The sequence below is a fragment of the Chaetodon auriga genome, chromosome 8 (assembly GCF_051107435.1).
Source record: "Chaetodon auriga isolate fChaAug3 chromosome 8, fChaAug3.hap1, whole genome shotgun sequence".
NCBI lineage: Eukaryota > Metazoa > Chordata > Actinopteri > Chaetodontiformes > Chaetodontidae > Chaetodon > Chaetodon auriga.
Window position 1 is genome coordinate 21,265,469 of NC_135081.1, and position 15,240 is coordinate 21,280,708.

Sequence of the window (15,240 nt, forward strand, 5' to 3'; positions counted from 1 at the left end):
TGCACAGCTAACATGGCTAATCACTACAGCTAACTCAGCCTGGACAACAACTAAACATTGTAAACCTCACAAAGCCTGCTTCACGGGGCCGTTGGGCTGTATTATGTTGAACAGGAGTTTGTGTGACTGCAACATAAACAGGTATGAACAGCACTAGTTGATACACAGAAGGAAATGTGATAAGATCCCATTATGCCGAATGCTGCTTTAATCTTCATGCAGCTCATGGTGCTTTGTTGCTAAAATAGTGTGAGAGTGACGCACATGCAGCAGCTGAGAGGAGAAGAAAGTAAAGTGACAGGGGGGTGAGAGGGGGGAGACACGATGCCTCCTCGGACCACACACACTTCATTAGACCTCACACTGTAACACCGGTGCAGGATGCCACCCTTCTCACAACACCATGATGCCTGCAAAAACACTGACTTCCACACAAACATTTTGAGATTTCTCTGCTGTTAGAGAGAAGTAATTACTGTTTAAGTAAATGAAAGTACACCTCAGCAACTGATAACACAGTAACTGCCAAATCATGTAACAGGGTATCTGCAGGCCTTCAAAAGCCTCAGTAAGTCAGTTCCTGCTGAAGACAGCAGCATTAATCATGAACACCTGTATGCATTTATATATACAGCTTGTACTTTTTAGTGGAGCTTCATGTGTACAGTACACATTAGTACTGTGTGTGTACTGTACTGTAAAAAGCGCCTTCTGTGTTATTAAAAAGGTCTTTAAAGGTCTCAGGTGTAATTCGGTGAACCCTGCAGAAACCCTGTTGAATAAAAGAATAAATGCTGTTAATCCAAGAAATTACACATTATCACAGTAACACATTTCAGATGGGCTGGAATATATTTTATGTGATGATGCACTGATTTAACAAAGTGAGTCAATACATTATGAATTGACATCGAACAGCCCTCTTTCAGCAATCAATGCCGGTTAAACACGCTGAACCATTCATGAAGACGTCTGATTGCAGGATCTGGCAGTTAGTGCGCGTTATCAGCTGTAAAAACTGAAACGCTTGTTGTCAGTTTTTTGCATTTAGCTGTTAAATGCATCCTTTGTAAAGCCTTCTTTTAGATTTTTGCTAACTTCCTGTTTGATCAGCAGCTGTCAGAAGTACATATTTAATGAGGAAACTGCGTCCTGAGCCTGCAGTGACATTCATCATATTGACGTTTCATTCATAAGCGCTGATTGCACTCTTTTATCTTTACTAATCGTCGCCACTTCTTGAAATTTGGTCATTTTTGAATATGTGTGGTGCAACGCGAGTTAGAGTAAAATGGAAAAAATCCTACTCTCCATTGTTTCTCTGTGTTTTTTGACTATAGTGTATCGATGTAGATATAAGTCTGGGTTTGTGTGTATCTTTATCTGCATAGAGTGGACGACTGCATGTTTGATCAGCATGCTCTTCTTACCTTTCCTAACCAGGAAACACTCAGCTTTCCAAAGCCTATTGGATCATCAGCTGTTTTCAGATGCAGATGTCGCTTGGAGTGCACAATTTAACGCCTTATTCTTTCTTGTCCTAAGCATGATTTCTGTTAGTGATACTCCGCATGGCACGCCGCTTTGATGCTTTCAGGCTGTTGGGTTGTCTGATAATGTTGCGCGTGTGTGGTTGCCATTATCTACATGTATGTAAATGTGCGTTTGGAGGCATTTTTATGTATATTTATGTCCTTGTTTCTGTTCACTTTTTGTTCTGCATTGTGTTGTTGGGGTGGCTGTTGTTTTCCTCAACCCTCACTGCCCTTTCTTAATCCTCCCCACTGCACACTCCCTCTTTTGCTGTCAGCTTCCTCCTCCTGCCTCCTGCTTTCAACCCTTCTCTCCTCTCCTCTCCTCTCCTCTCCTCTCCTCTCCTCTCCTCTCCTCCTATGTTGATGAGATACGGTGATTTCTCTTAGGGGAGGCGTCAGTCCATCCTAGTGCAGCCCCGTCTCGCGCCTGTCCCACCCCGAGTATCCAGGTAATAAACAAACCGGCAAACTCTCACTCTCCATCCATAACCTGCTGCCTCTTTTCCACTTCTGCTGTTCTCTATGTGCGTCCCTGTCCATATGCAGCACCCTGTGAACTCACTGCAAGCCAACACACTGACAGGCCCACTTACTTTCCCATTTATCTTTCAGAAAAAGACGCCTGTCACAGAATGGTTTGGACAGAGGTTACTGATGGTTCTGAAGGGCACGCCTCCGTGCTGAAAGAGTGACGATAAAACATTTCAAAGATTTGAAGCTGCGCTGAGCAACTTGTCAGTGAGAGGTGTTCATCTGAAATATGTCTGAACTGTAGTGCCCATAAGTCACGTAATGCAATATCAGGAAACTGTACACAGCACCAGGCTTTTACTCAAGGATGTCAGATGTACGAGAGAGGCTGGAAATTAAATGTAGGTGGAAAAGAGTTTGGATTGAACACAGTTTGTGCCTTTTAGAGTGCCCTGTTCTGAGCAGAGGGCATTATCGCCTGGTGAAAATTATAAAACAAATAAAAAGCAGTGCTTTTTTAATTAATTAACTCAAGACGAACTGAGTAACGTTAAAACTGCTGGATGTAGCTGCTGTGTTAGCTTTTTAGCAGAAAGAGTGGCTGGCTATCTTTTGCAAGCTAACTAGCTAAGTTGCAAACTTCTTAGCGTACTGAAGGTAGTGGCACGAGCACGAGAAGCTATTTTGGCACATCTGGTTGCAGAAGTAAGAGTCCCTTTCATTTTTTTCCCCATAGACGATGTTACGTGATGCATGTAACATCGCAGCTGAGTCATCACAGTGCAAAAGTTTAAGTTTTGTTAGAAAATAGGTCTAGAGGTACTAGCTTCAAACCTGACATGCGCTAAAGGAGCTAAAGATGACACTGTTGAGAAAAAACAGTGATACAATCTGCAGCTGAAAACAGTCTGCTTTTGGATTCTGGGTCGATTTTGGATGAATTCAGCAGCTAAGCCTCCACAAATTCATGCATTTTGAATTTGCTGTGTTTCCGAGTCGTGCCTCTCATTTGTTTTCTTCACAGCCACGGTGGTCAAAGCTCATGGCTATTGTAGGATTTCTCAGAAGCAGAAACTCTTCAGAAATGAATTGCTTGCAGCGCTGTGGGATAGTAAGTGCTCCAGGATTGACACAAGAGTTGGAAGTTTAAATATTTCAGTTTATGCAAATTAGGCAAACTTTGCTTGGAAGCTGTCTAGTGCCAAAAAAAAGTGATAAAAAGGATGGAAGGTTTGGTCTTGAGAAATATCTGTGGAGGAGAAGCACTGGGTTTCTGTGATTCGTCTTTTATATCATCCTTTTCTCTGAGATCATAAAACAAACGAGCGCTGCAGGGCATGATGTCACGTAAATTGCTGGGGAAAGAGGTGACACAGTGAAAGCTATTAGCGTTGACCCCACTGTGTGAAGGGAAAAGTGGCAGAGGTGTTTCACGATTCCTTTGCTCCCATAGGCCTTTTTCACAGCAAATATTTTTACTCGTCATGGCAGGAAAAGAACAGGAGTTACTAATATCATTAAAAATGGCTCTGTTATATTCAACAGTCCCACTAAGCCTTGACAGTGTGACAGTGAGCCGGCACGCACAATACAAGGACCCTTGAACTGTAGCAGCTAAATGAAATTCAGCCGTCATTAATTTCATTATTTTCGCCCGTGCTTTTCTTCCTGTGGCACGTTAAAACGTCCCCCTGAAAAAGCCTGTTTATAGTTACAGTAATCCCCACCATTCATGTTCTTTGGTTAAAATTTGCAAGCTAGCTAATTTAGTGTCACTACTATTAATCCTGCTTCGACTTACATCAGCTATTTTGTCACGTTTACTGGTTTCTGACAAGGAACAGGCATTTAACTAAAGATCTGTGATAATAACTTGAGGAAAATTGGGCGAGTTTGGACAAAATGCAGCATCCAAAGCTAGCAAATGATAGTTAGCTTCCATGCTACTGCTACTGCATGAGGAACTCCAATAAATCTGAACAGTAGGACCATGAGAATCATTTTTATTTCTATGCAGTTCAATGTAGAAAACTGAACGGAGCTTATAAGCAAAGCTATCTCAGCCAGTTGGGTGTCTCACATCCTGATTTTGCCTGAAAAGTTGTGTTTCTGCAGGCTGTTTTAAATGCACATCTTGCCCAATGCAGCTTTAAAGACACTTCTTCTCTGACAAATGACGAAAATGTGTAATTCATGTGCAGTGCCATGGCTCGGATTGTATAATGGAAGCTTCCTTCTCCGTCACCGCTCAGAGAAATTCACATTTTCTTTATTTTAGCAGACAGAAAACGGTTGTTTTGTTGTCACCCTCCGAACACAGAAGCCTGCCTTCTTGTATCCACTGAAAACTCTGAAAATATTCTGTGACAGACCTTTAACAGGGAGTTTATTTGAGATTTGGGAGGAATTAGGTTGCTTTTTCACTTCATGTTGACCCATGAGAATATTACATGCCTTGGCAGAAACATATGAAAGTGTTACAGGAGCTTTGAGCTTTATAAAATCATCTCTAAATATTAAATATCAAGTTTTTTATATGTGACTGCTGCAGCCCTCTACAAATCGCAGAGTCATATCCAGCAATCCACAGACATACATGCCAGCATTATTATTCAATGTCATATACGGAGAGCTTCCTGTAACGCTTTGCATTGGATAAATCGATGAAATGCAGAGAAATACAAAATAATCATTGACTGTCATTGATTCTCAAGCTCCGCTAATTTCAGATGTTGGCATTTGCAAATATTCAACTCAGATTTTCATCACATTTAATAGTCACCTCATATTTTCACTTATTAACTTTGAATACATTAACAAAAATACTCTTGATAAACCCTAAAGGGTTAGGAGGAGTATATGGAATATACAGTATTACTGTTACACTCAGTACAAACAGGATGAAATGATAAAAAAAAAATGTATTTTAATTTTAAATGCAAAATTATCACTTTCTGCCAAGCAGCCACACAAAAATATCCATCAAAAGAGAATACACACAATCTCATGTTTTACGGTTCCACAGACTGAACGATAAGACATGAACTGCTTCATTTTGGGCCTGTTTGCTGGTTAAACGCCGGGTGGAAAGCAGATTTTATGAAGAGATTTTACCACTCTGTGATCAATCTGTCCCAAAGCCTCTGAAATATTGTGTGAATTCTCTTTTCTTAAACATTTTCTCTCCTCTCACACGACATATTTTTAACCGCTGTGTTTTCCCACATGAACACATGAGATCACATCTCCATTCAGTTTTTCATGCCCCTCCAGCACGCCCTCAGTCAAACCACGGGAATTATGGGAAATCTCCGTATCTGACCCAATCCTTCCCTGAAGAACACTGATTAATGTGCACATGTTTTTGTGTCTTTTCTGTGTCTTTCAGTGCGTCTGTGTTTGGGATATTTCTGTGTTTGTGTACGTGTTTGGCACCTGGGCACATTATTTGGTTGAATGGTGGCGTAGGCCAGTTGTTATGGAGCGTCTGATGATGTGTGACGTGCGTGAAGTTTTTTTGTTTGTTTTGCGTCAGAGTTAGAGCTCTTCACCTGGCTAGACAGCCGTCTTAAGCCATACATGGGTTCATTTAGTTATCAACTGCCATATACAAGTTGATTAAAGCAAGACTTACAGCAGGTTTTCACTTGAAATGAGGTGAGAAAGATTTTACAGTTTGCTCTAGACATCCACGACTCAAACTGATTGGAGATTGGAGGAGATGGGTAAGAACCTGTGTGTATGATACTCTCTAATATACACTCAACATTTCAATACTCCACTAAGTGTTTTGTGTTTCTGTCTCCAGTACAACAATTTTCCATTAGCATAAAAAACACTCTCACATCAAGCTGTAATTGAATGCACCAAGTAATCAAACACTACAGCCCACAGAGAGAGAAGCAAGTTTGGTAAGTTAAAAAAAGAAAAGGATGTCAGTAAACATTTTGCCATGTCGTCGTTCAGCTGCTTGATTTTTAATAGACATGTGTATCGTTCTACACATGGATATTAAACGACGCTGTTGGTGGTGTTTGAGCGTAATGGAACAAGTGTTAGTGGAGTCATGTTACTGGCATCCTGTAACTGTCTGTAACCATAGATGCTGTAGCTGTTCATAGCACCAGTTAGCAGCTGAAAATGTTTTCATTCATTTTGGTTCTGATTGAGAAGAGAAAAGGCCTGCTAATTCACATCCAATTTGGGGGTAACTTTTTTCTTTTTACTCTTCTTTTCACTTGAAATGGAAACACCTTCCACTCACAATGGACACACCCATCAGATACAGCTTATCAAGTGATAATTTGCTTTTGCTCCTTTTTGATTCATTTTCTCTACTGGATGCAGACCAAACTATCCCTCTGACTTCCTGTCTTTCCCCTCTACAGCATGTCATTCCATTCGTGTTACAGTATTCATACTTCTTGTATGTAAGCATTACAGTGCTGTTCAATGTCACACGTATTTTCCAGTGTTTGATAACGAACAAACCTGAGTTAAATTATTGCACATATTTCCAAGCTCTTTCAAATGGCTCTGCACTCGTTCTTTTTATTCTCTTTTTTTTTTTTCAGCGAAACAGAGTCTCTGTAATTATGTCTAGACACCACACAGCAAATGTGCCAGGCAAGATAAATCAAGTGCGATTATTTCAAGAGGTTCTACCCTGGTCTGGTGGTAAAACTGTGATTTTCAGCTTTCAAAATGCTTCTATATTCAAATCATCTTGCAGTAAGCTCTTGGATACAGTAAGCACCATTATGAATAGAGTCCTCATAGTTGTCTATTGGCACAATAACCCAATTGTTTTCTCTCCCCACTGCTCCTACACAGACGTCAGTGAACAAGGCTGGGAGTGAAGGCCTTGATATATACTAATAATGACACTAGTATTGCATTGCTGTTATTCTGCGCCAATGTAAGTAAGAACAAATGGCAAAACCAAACTTTGACCTTAATCACTGATCAAAAGCTCCAACCCAGGGTGAACCCCCATGCAGCAGCTCACTGCTGTGTGATGAATGGGTTTGGGTTTGACGTTTTGGTCAGTGAACTTGACAGAGGTTTGGGTTTCCTGCCAGGCTGTAGGATGCACCTTTATCCTGCTTCTTAAATTTGGCTCTGAGCTCTTTGTGGCTTGAGGATTTTTTTGCATGTTCATAGTAACAGGCTGATGCTACAGTATGTGCTGTTAAGATATGTCTAGGAGCCATTATTCTTCTGTAGCCTTTAATTGAAGTAGCTGCTCGAGCTCGCACATTTCCGTAGAAACTTAAGTCGATATTGATTTGTACTCATTGGCAAAGAATGACTCATTTGACTTCCTTATATTTTCCTGACACCTGTCACCCAACAAACACCCCTTGCTACTCATCCGGAGAGGATCAGGACCCTTTGACCACATGAGTTTTAATCCCCCTTCATCCCCTCTTTCCCCTGTGTCCCTTTTCCTGTGCTGCCATTTCTACTGTTGTACGTCATGCATCAACTCTGTGACTCATTTGGCCCTCTCTCTCTCTCTCTCTCTCTCTCTCTCTCTCTCTCTCTCTCTCTCTCTCTCTCCTCTCTCTGTTTCTCTCTTTCTTTCTGTGTGGTTCTTCCAATCCCTTATCACTTGTCTTTTATGTTCTAACTCCTCCTTACTTTGCTGCTACACGAACATTTCTTTTCCATGTACTCATTCCAACGGTTCTGTGTGTTTGTCAATGTTTTCCACTTCCTCCCAATTCGCATCCTTCTCTGGCGATGTTCCTCCTTGTCCTCTTTATCCCATCTGTATCTCACTATTCTTCCTCCCTCCCACGCTCTCACACCTCTTCAACATGTGATTTTTTTCCCTCCACATGTCACGTTAACTGCCTTGATTGGACACCTCCTTTGCAACTCCCCACATCCCTCCCATCGTTCATTGAATGGCCTCTCTCCTACGACCATCTCTCCCCGCTCCCACTCCTCTTTCCCCTCCCCTCTCTCTCTATCTCGCTAGGAGGACCAGCTTTCCTCCCTGGGTTCTGCAGACCCCGGTGTGAAAACTGAAGGTGGAGGGGGAGGTGGAGGAGGAGGAGGACAAGGAGGAGGAGATGGAGGAGCGGTAACCGACGATCAAGGCCTCAGAGTCTCTTCCTCGGGCGTTTCCTCTGACAGCTCGCCCCACAATGGAGTCCTCCCCCAAACTGTAGACCCTCCCTCTCTACCCACTCCTCATCAACACCCTAGTCAGAATGGAGAGCTCCGTGGCAAACAAACATCCTCCCCCATGACAACCTCACAGGCAACCGGAACCACAGCAACAGCAACTACAGGCATAGCAGAAGAAGGGGGAGTAGGTCAAACACAACACTGAGCCAAATCAGAGAGAGATGACACAAAGGAAAACATTGTCCCCGTCTTTCCCATTTAGCAAGACAAAGCTTTGAAAAGAATTCGCCACACGTAGACATTCATTCCCCAGGCAAGAGAGAGAAGAAAAGTGTGTGGGAGACGAGTAGTGCTCACGCAGCTACTGTACAGCGCATAACACACGAACACACAACACAAAGGGCTCTTCAACGGACACTTGTTCTCTCGACGCTCACGCCGAGCCTCGGTCGGTATCAGTCTTGCAGGACAAGATAATGATACCTTACAAGATACTGTTTGAATCAGTCAAACAAAGCATTTGACGTAGATACCAAGCCGACACGCGAACACCTGCTCGGTGCACTCGTTGCCTGTCTGTGGCGTCGTGAGAAACCAACACACACGAGGAACAAACACGATAGAATGTCTTGCACCCCAAAGACTTCATAGTAGCCATTAGCAAGCGCTATAAGCTAGCTTATAGTGACCCTTGACTCCCATGGATGTAGGTGCATTAAATAAACCTATCCTGAACACGCCAGGCTGCAAATTGTTTAGGCAGAGATGTGGTGATGTGGTCTGGCTTTCTTAGTGCCTTGGAGTGTTTTTCAACAGGGTTTTCCAATGGAGATCTGATACAGAGGTAACAGACGGAGATCCAAGTTAGCCGCGCTAGTCAGACGAATGATCTGTGGGCCGAAAACAGAGATTCAAAGACACAAGATCAAGCGTCGTAGAGGTTTGAGTGACGGAAGACATTTTTGGGAACTTTTCCTCTTTTTTTTTTTTTTCTCAATCTAAGGGACTTCTTGTTTTTGGACTGAGCTCGTGCAATTTTTCTCTTCTCAATCTCAGAACCGATATGTGATAAACTGGTGCTAAACAGAAACAAATGGTGCCATTTTCCAAGTCAAATGTCTGTGTCTGCCATAGCACTGCCTCTTTCATGATTCACTCACTGTCTTTTCTTTCTCTCTCTCCTGCGATTTGTCTTCGACAGGACCCCCCCCCCCCCCCCCAAAATATGTTTTGTATGTGTCTTTGTCTTTGTTCTTTGTGCATCCTGTTGTTGTTTTTATGTCTAATGGGTTTGTTGGGGTTTCCATATCTGTGTCTCAGAAGCACCCTCCTCCAATCTCTGGTTTTATTTACAGTTAATAAAAGCAGCTCCCCGGCTCAAAATTGATGGATCGTCTATTAAACAGGTTATTTCATATTTGTGGAGGCCGAGCGCCATAGAACACTAAAGATTTTAAGATTGAATGAAGCTGCTTTGAATGAAATGAATGAATGAAGTTAATTCCCAATTTTAAAGGTTTTTTTTTTTTTAGTTAAAATTGTTGGTCCATTTTGTTGATATGCTGAAGAAAAGTGGTGCCGTGATTACTTTTTATTAAAAAAAAACAAAAAAACATTTTAAATCCATTTTCTCTTACAATTTCAGAAAAAAATTAGTGTTGTAAGTGCACACAAATACTAATGACAGATTAGTAAATGTGCCCTCATGTTTTCAGTTTGAGGCTCTTTCACTGCATTTTATTACAGTAAACATTGCCACGATAACAAGGATCATCTTGTTCCCAAATATGTGTGAAAAGCTCATTTCAGCCACTTAGATTTGCTAAGCCTGCCATTAAGTGCCTGGGATAAATAAATTGAGCATCCTTTGGCCAGAAGAGTAGCTAGTCATCGACCAGATGCATATTATGAAGCCTTGTTTAAGACAATAGGAGTATATTCCATCCCTGATGCTTTAAAAAAACTCATTAATGACATTCTTGTGTGTGTAGTTTCCATATTTTGAAGTTTCATTTCAAAGTCATTCAACCGTTGAATTTACGGTAAATTTAAGAAATATTATAAGATGCATTTTTGAAATGAACTCTTCAGTTTCTCATGTGTCAAATGCAGAAATCACCAGTCTTTGAACTGTTTGTGACATGTATCCATATTCCTTCATTCTGTGTATGAACTGTCTGCTGTAAGGTTTGTCCTGGTGTGAACTTGTTTCCGTCTCTGTAGCCTCACACGCTGGTGTCGCTCTGCAACAACTCGGCTTGTTTAAAGAGGAGTTGAAGAGTTTCACATCAGCTTTGTGTCAGCCATTTTTCTCTTCAGAGAGAACAAACCACTTTCTTTGCAGTGTCAAAGGTCAACATGGCCGATGCTAGTACTTCCCAGGCCAGTGCTAGTGGATTAGCTCATACTTACAGTGAATGTTTAACTTTTGAACCACCAAATGTTAATAATGCTCGCAGTCTCACGCAGGGAAAGATTGTCTTCTATCTAGATTAGGGCTACTTTTTTCCTGTGAAATTACCTGTGTGTGAAGAATGTTGGATTTAAAGCGGTCTAGGTTTGAACATCAGTGTCTCTTCAGAGATGTGAGATGATCCGTGATTGAGAAATTAACATTGCTGTGAAAATACCTCAGTGACTCAGGTAAACAAGCAGTTGCCTCAGAGCTGAACACAAAAACTATAGAAAAGAGATGAGTCCAGCTTTGGAGAGACTGCCACCATGCAGATACTCGGTCTCTAGCTATGCTTCAATAGCACCTGATCAAGCACCCTCCCCCGTTTCTTCTCTCTCTCTGTCTCCCCTTTTTTTCTCCCCCTAGCCACTCTCAAAGCTTCATGGAGGACAATGTGGAACCTAATTGGCTGATGCACCATCGGCAGTCCGCAGGGTGGCATGGCCAAATGTCCAGAGCTCTCTCTCGTGACGCGATTGGCTGACAAAGGGAGAACTTGGGGCATTGGTCCCATTCTCTTTGCTCAAAGGATGGTGCAGAGCCCCAGCGGACCATGTAAGGAAATGCTGGGTTTTTTTTTTTTGTTTTTTTTTTTTTACTTATCTTGGGCCCTCTCTCTCTGATTTGATAACAGGATTTTTTTTTTTTTAATTTTTTTTTTTTTTCTAAATGTGTTTGACGCCTCTTGCTTGGATCTACATTTTACTTTTAAAAGGTAGGCTGGACACTTATTGGCGTTTGTCAGCCTGCCGAGCATGCAAAGAACAGCTATGCAGTCTGATCAATCAGCAGAACGGAGGAACAAAGGCCAAGGAAGGCGTGATGCTCAGAATGAGAGAGAGGGGAGGTGTATTGTGGGTAAGATGTATTTCAAAGGTGCTTGACTTCTCTTAAAATTTCAGTCAAAGCTGATTTACTTTCAAAGCATTTATTTCCCTCTATCTCTCTCTCTTATAGTCTTTTCAAATTACCCTTTGATTCATCTATTCACTCTTTATCTATCTAGGAACGCATTATTTAACCACTTCATGTTTACTCCAGTTTAGACGCACTTGATCTCTTTCTTGATTCATTGTTTTAGCTCTTCCGTTCCGATTTCTGTCAGACTTTGATTTTAAAGGAAACTAAATATGCACAGCCTAATACAACAAGTGAAACTGCTTCAGAACACAACTCTTTGCTTCAGCGAAGACTTTGAAAAACCGGACAGAATGTTATTATTTATATTTCTATGATACTGCTTATTCTTACGATAGTATATTAAAAAAAAAGACTCTTCATCAGAAATCTTCCGGAGCAGATATTTATTTCTTGATATAGATAGATGCCTCTATCTAATGGACGTTCATAAATAATCCATTTTATATGAACCGAGTTTTCTTACTGAGACAATCTTGTGGAGAGAATCATTGCCCTAAAGGACTGTGACGAAAGGGACAAAATTGTGTTTTGCCTACTCCCCTTACAGCAGTTTGCACGTTGCTGTGACCTGTGGCCGCCTTCCTCTTAGTTCTAACCATTCGAAACAAAAAAAAGAAAGAAAATGTGGACGGATGTTTCTCGCCCAACAATCGCCATGGAGCTCTCCATTTACGGACGATGCGAAAGCCTCTGGATGAGGACGTTCTTACAGCTGTTTTGTACTCCACTTCGACTATCTGTCTGTAGAGTTTTAACCGAGCAGAGGATGAACTCTTGGTTTCAGTGTGTCCACATTTCTGCAGTCAAATTGCGGTAAAACTCCCCATTTATTTCTATGGATGGACTCCACTGACACCAGTCTGAGTTGAAATTCCTGCCATTTCCACTTACGACTGACACAGAGAGAGATATGTTAGAGGTCCTGCTGAAACGAGTGAATGTGTTTGTATATAAGTGTGTGTACTGGCTAAATCTTTGTGTATATACTGGATAAATGTGTATATATGGTATGTCTATGTGTATATACAGTTTGTTTGTATATGCAGAGTGTACAGTTATTTTTTCCTCTAATGTTTCTCTCTCTTTCTATGAATAGGTCTTCTCAAGTTACCAATACTGAGGCATGGAAAGGTTTTTAAATGTACTGAGCTATCAGAGGCACTTTTCTGTGCAGACTTAGAATATCAGCAAGGTCTGTCACTTACAGCTGCGTTCTTGAAGCTCTCATACGACAAGTAACTCACATAATCTTAAGCTTGCACTCATTTTCTGACCAACTAAAAAGCTTTTCTAAGTAGATTTGGGTGACCAAGCAATGTTTGTACATATATAGACTAAGACAATTTTTCCAGAAACCTCCATCTGCATTTCTTTGAGAAGTCTCAACCTGTTTTGAGTTCTTGCGTATCTGACTTTCACTTTAGGTTCCTATGGTATATGTTTGCAACGGTTGTCATTCAGAGTTATATATTTATTCCGACAACCCTTATATATTTCTTGAAATTTTGTTCCCCAAATTCTGCCTCTCATGGAGCCGTCTAACCTTTTGTTAAGATTCGGTTAGACTGGCAAATCCTTCCATGAAAGTATGCTGTCATTACTTAACATTGCTTGTTTTGTATAGGTCCTTACTAAATAAGTGTGCCTCCCCCCTTATACTCTTACTAACCTTAGATCCATTAACTCCGCTGGTCACTCATACTCATACCCCTTGACAAGCCATAGCCCCCCTCCCCAAAACTCCTCTATTGTTGTTTTGACAGGACAGACATTTGGGGATTTTGTGTATATTAATGGAAGAGTGGTGTTGAAGAGTGTATTGCAGTTGTATATGGATTTGTTATGAATGTGGATATTCTGATCATTGAATTATTATTGTAATAATGATAATAATTATTGCCACTTTTGTTGATTAATTCCTTTGATGCGGTTGATGAAGATGCCATTGTTCCTTTTTTTTTTTTTTTCTTTTGGAATACACCGGAATTTATATTTTTCGGGTGGGTGAATCTGGAGATAGAAATACGTAAATAAATTAATAAATAAACAAATAATTAAATTCTTAATTGGAGTGTGGAAATGTGTGTTCTGTTTCTTAATACAACTCCTCAGTTTCTGAAAGTATCCATCCACTTCAGATCAAAGGGTAAGTGGGATATTTTTATCCTTATTGTCAACAAATCTCAAGAACACCATTTTTGTCCAAAAACTATTAAAAACTCATCAAAAAAGCCACAGTGCTGCACTGGGTGACATGTTCCTTCATTGCCATGAACACACACATTGCAGTTTATTTTTACACCCACATACACCCTCCTGCCGCCATAAATAACCACTGAAGCACCAAATGTGTGTAAATCCGCCACTGAAAATAGTTCCTAACATTTAGCGCTGTTTACTCCTGTTTGAGTGACGTTAGCTAAAAGCAGCTGTTCAGGAAATCGCTGAAACTTTTTCTCTTAAATGACTATTTATAGGTGACCCATTATTAAATTACTATTGATTAGATTAATTGATTAATTATTTAGTCTATAAAATGTCCGAAAACAGAAATCATAAATGGCATAAAATGCCATAACAATTACATTTTAATTTAACAATTGCATAAAACAGAGAAGCACAAAGCAAATGTTTTGATGAATTCAAAAAATTGTGTGGAAAAAATCAAAAAATTGTTGTCAACTAACCTTCAGTTGATCAACTAATCGATTAATTGATTAAGTGACTAGTTGTAAATGAAGAGGCCCACAGCATACACATCCTCTTTAAAAGGTTATGAAGCGTAAAGAAACAAAAACCTCTATCAAGTCAAAACACTACACTTTATATCTGAATGCCAGGTCAGATCACTGATCTGCTTTGATGGTTGTACCTTTCCTCCAGTGTCTGAAATAGATTCACCTTCTAGGCTTAAAAGCTCATGCCTTCTTATTTTGTGTCTGTATCTGTGGTTAGATCACAGCTAAACTTGCAGGAGCATCACAGCGCTTGCTCATCTGGGTCATCTGCATTGTCTCTGCATCTCAGGACTGTGATTCTTCTCTCGGTGAGCATAGCAGATCATTTCCTCACACTCGGCTGAGGTGCTGAGAGTGTGGATGGCAGGCAGGATCTGGGAACTGGGGACTCGACTGAATATAGCAAGCTTGTAATTATCCTCATCCTCCTACACTTAATCGCCTGCAGTTCCTTAGTGGGTTGGCAACTTCTGAGTTTGGACAGAGCAGAAAAAAAATGAGCACAATGGAGGAGCAATAGACGGTCCATGCTGTGTAAAGAGAACAAACAGAGCTGAGAGTTCCACCTCAAACTGCTCCAGACCCGAGCATGAAATACCTTCATATAATTTAATCTGCCTGGTTAAATACTGAAGAACATTCATCCAAAGATGAACTTATCACATTATATAAGAATAAAACTTTAGTATTTATATTGAAATTACATGGAAAACGCCGTTACATGCTTACACAATTGAAAAAACATTACATAGTAAACCAGCATCTTAATGAAACTACCCTTTTCTCCCTAATTGATATTCCATTGACTTCCATCTTTCAGTGATCCTCCATCATCATCTGTCAGGAAATACATAAAAATCTATGAAATTTAAGAAACAAGCATCTCTCAAATTACCTTTCTCCTGTGACTCTAAGGCTGCATTTATAGAGGTAAAATAATTGATGATCTTTATAGACCTCTGCTGGCAACCAGGGGGAATTA

General features: G+C 40.7%; 1 protein-coding gene across 8 annotated transcripts in view; it reads left to right on the forward strand.

Moving 5' to 3' along the window:
• Window positions 1-13,586, forward strand: part of syngap1b (synaptic Ras GTPase activating protein 1b) — a 136,183-nt gene extending 122,597 nt beyond the window's left edge. For 6 of the 8 annotated variants that reach the window (XM_076736916.1, XM_076736917.1, XM_076736921.1 and 3 more), the window contains 2 exons: window positions 1,923-1,984; window positions 10,966-13,586. In XM_076736916.1, the coding sequence (XP_076593031.1) occupies window positions 1,923-1,984; window positions 10,966-11,083 (180 nt within the window). In that variant the 3' untranslated portion in view covers window positions 11,084-13,586. Of the gene's footprint in view, window positions 1-1,922; window positions 1,985-7,992 lie in introns of all 8 variants that reach the window. The other 2 variants (XM_076736918.1, XM_076736919.1) reach the window with 2 other exon arrangements.
• The last annotated feature ends 1,654 nt before the right edge of the window (window positions 13,587-15,240 follow it).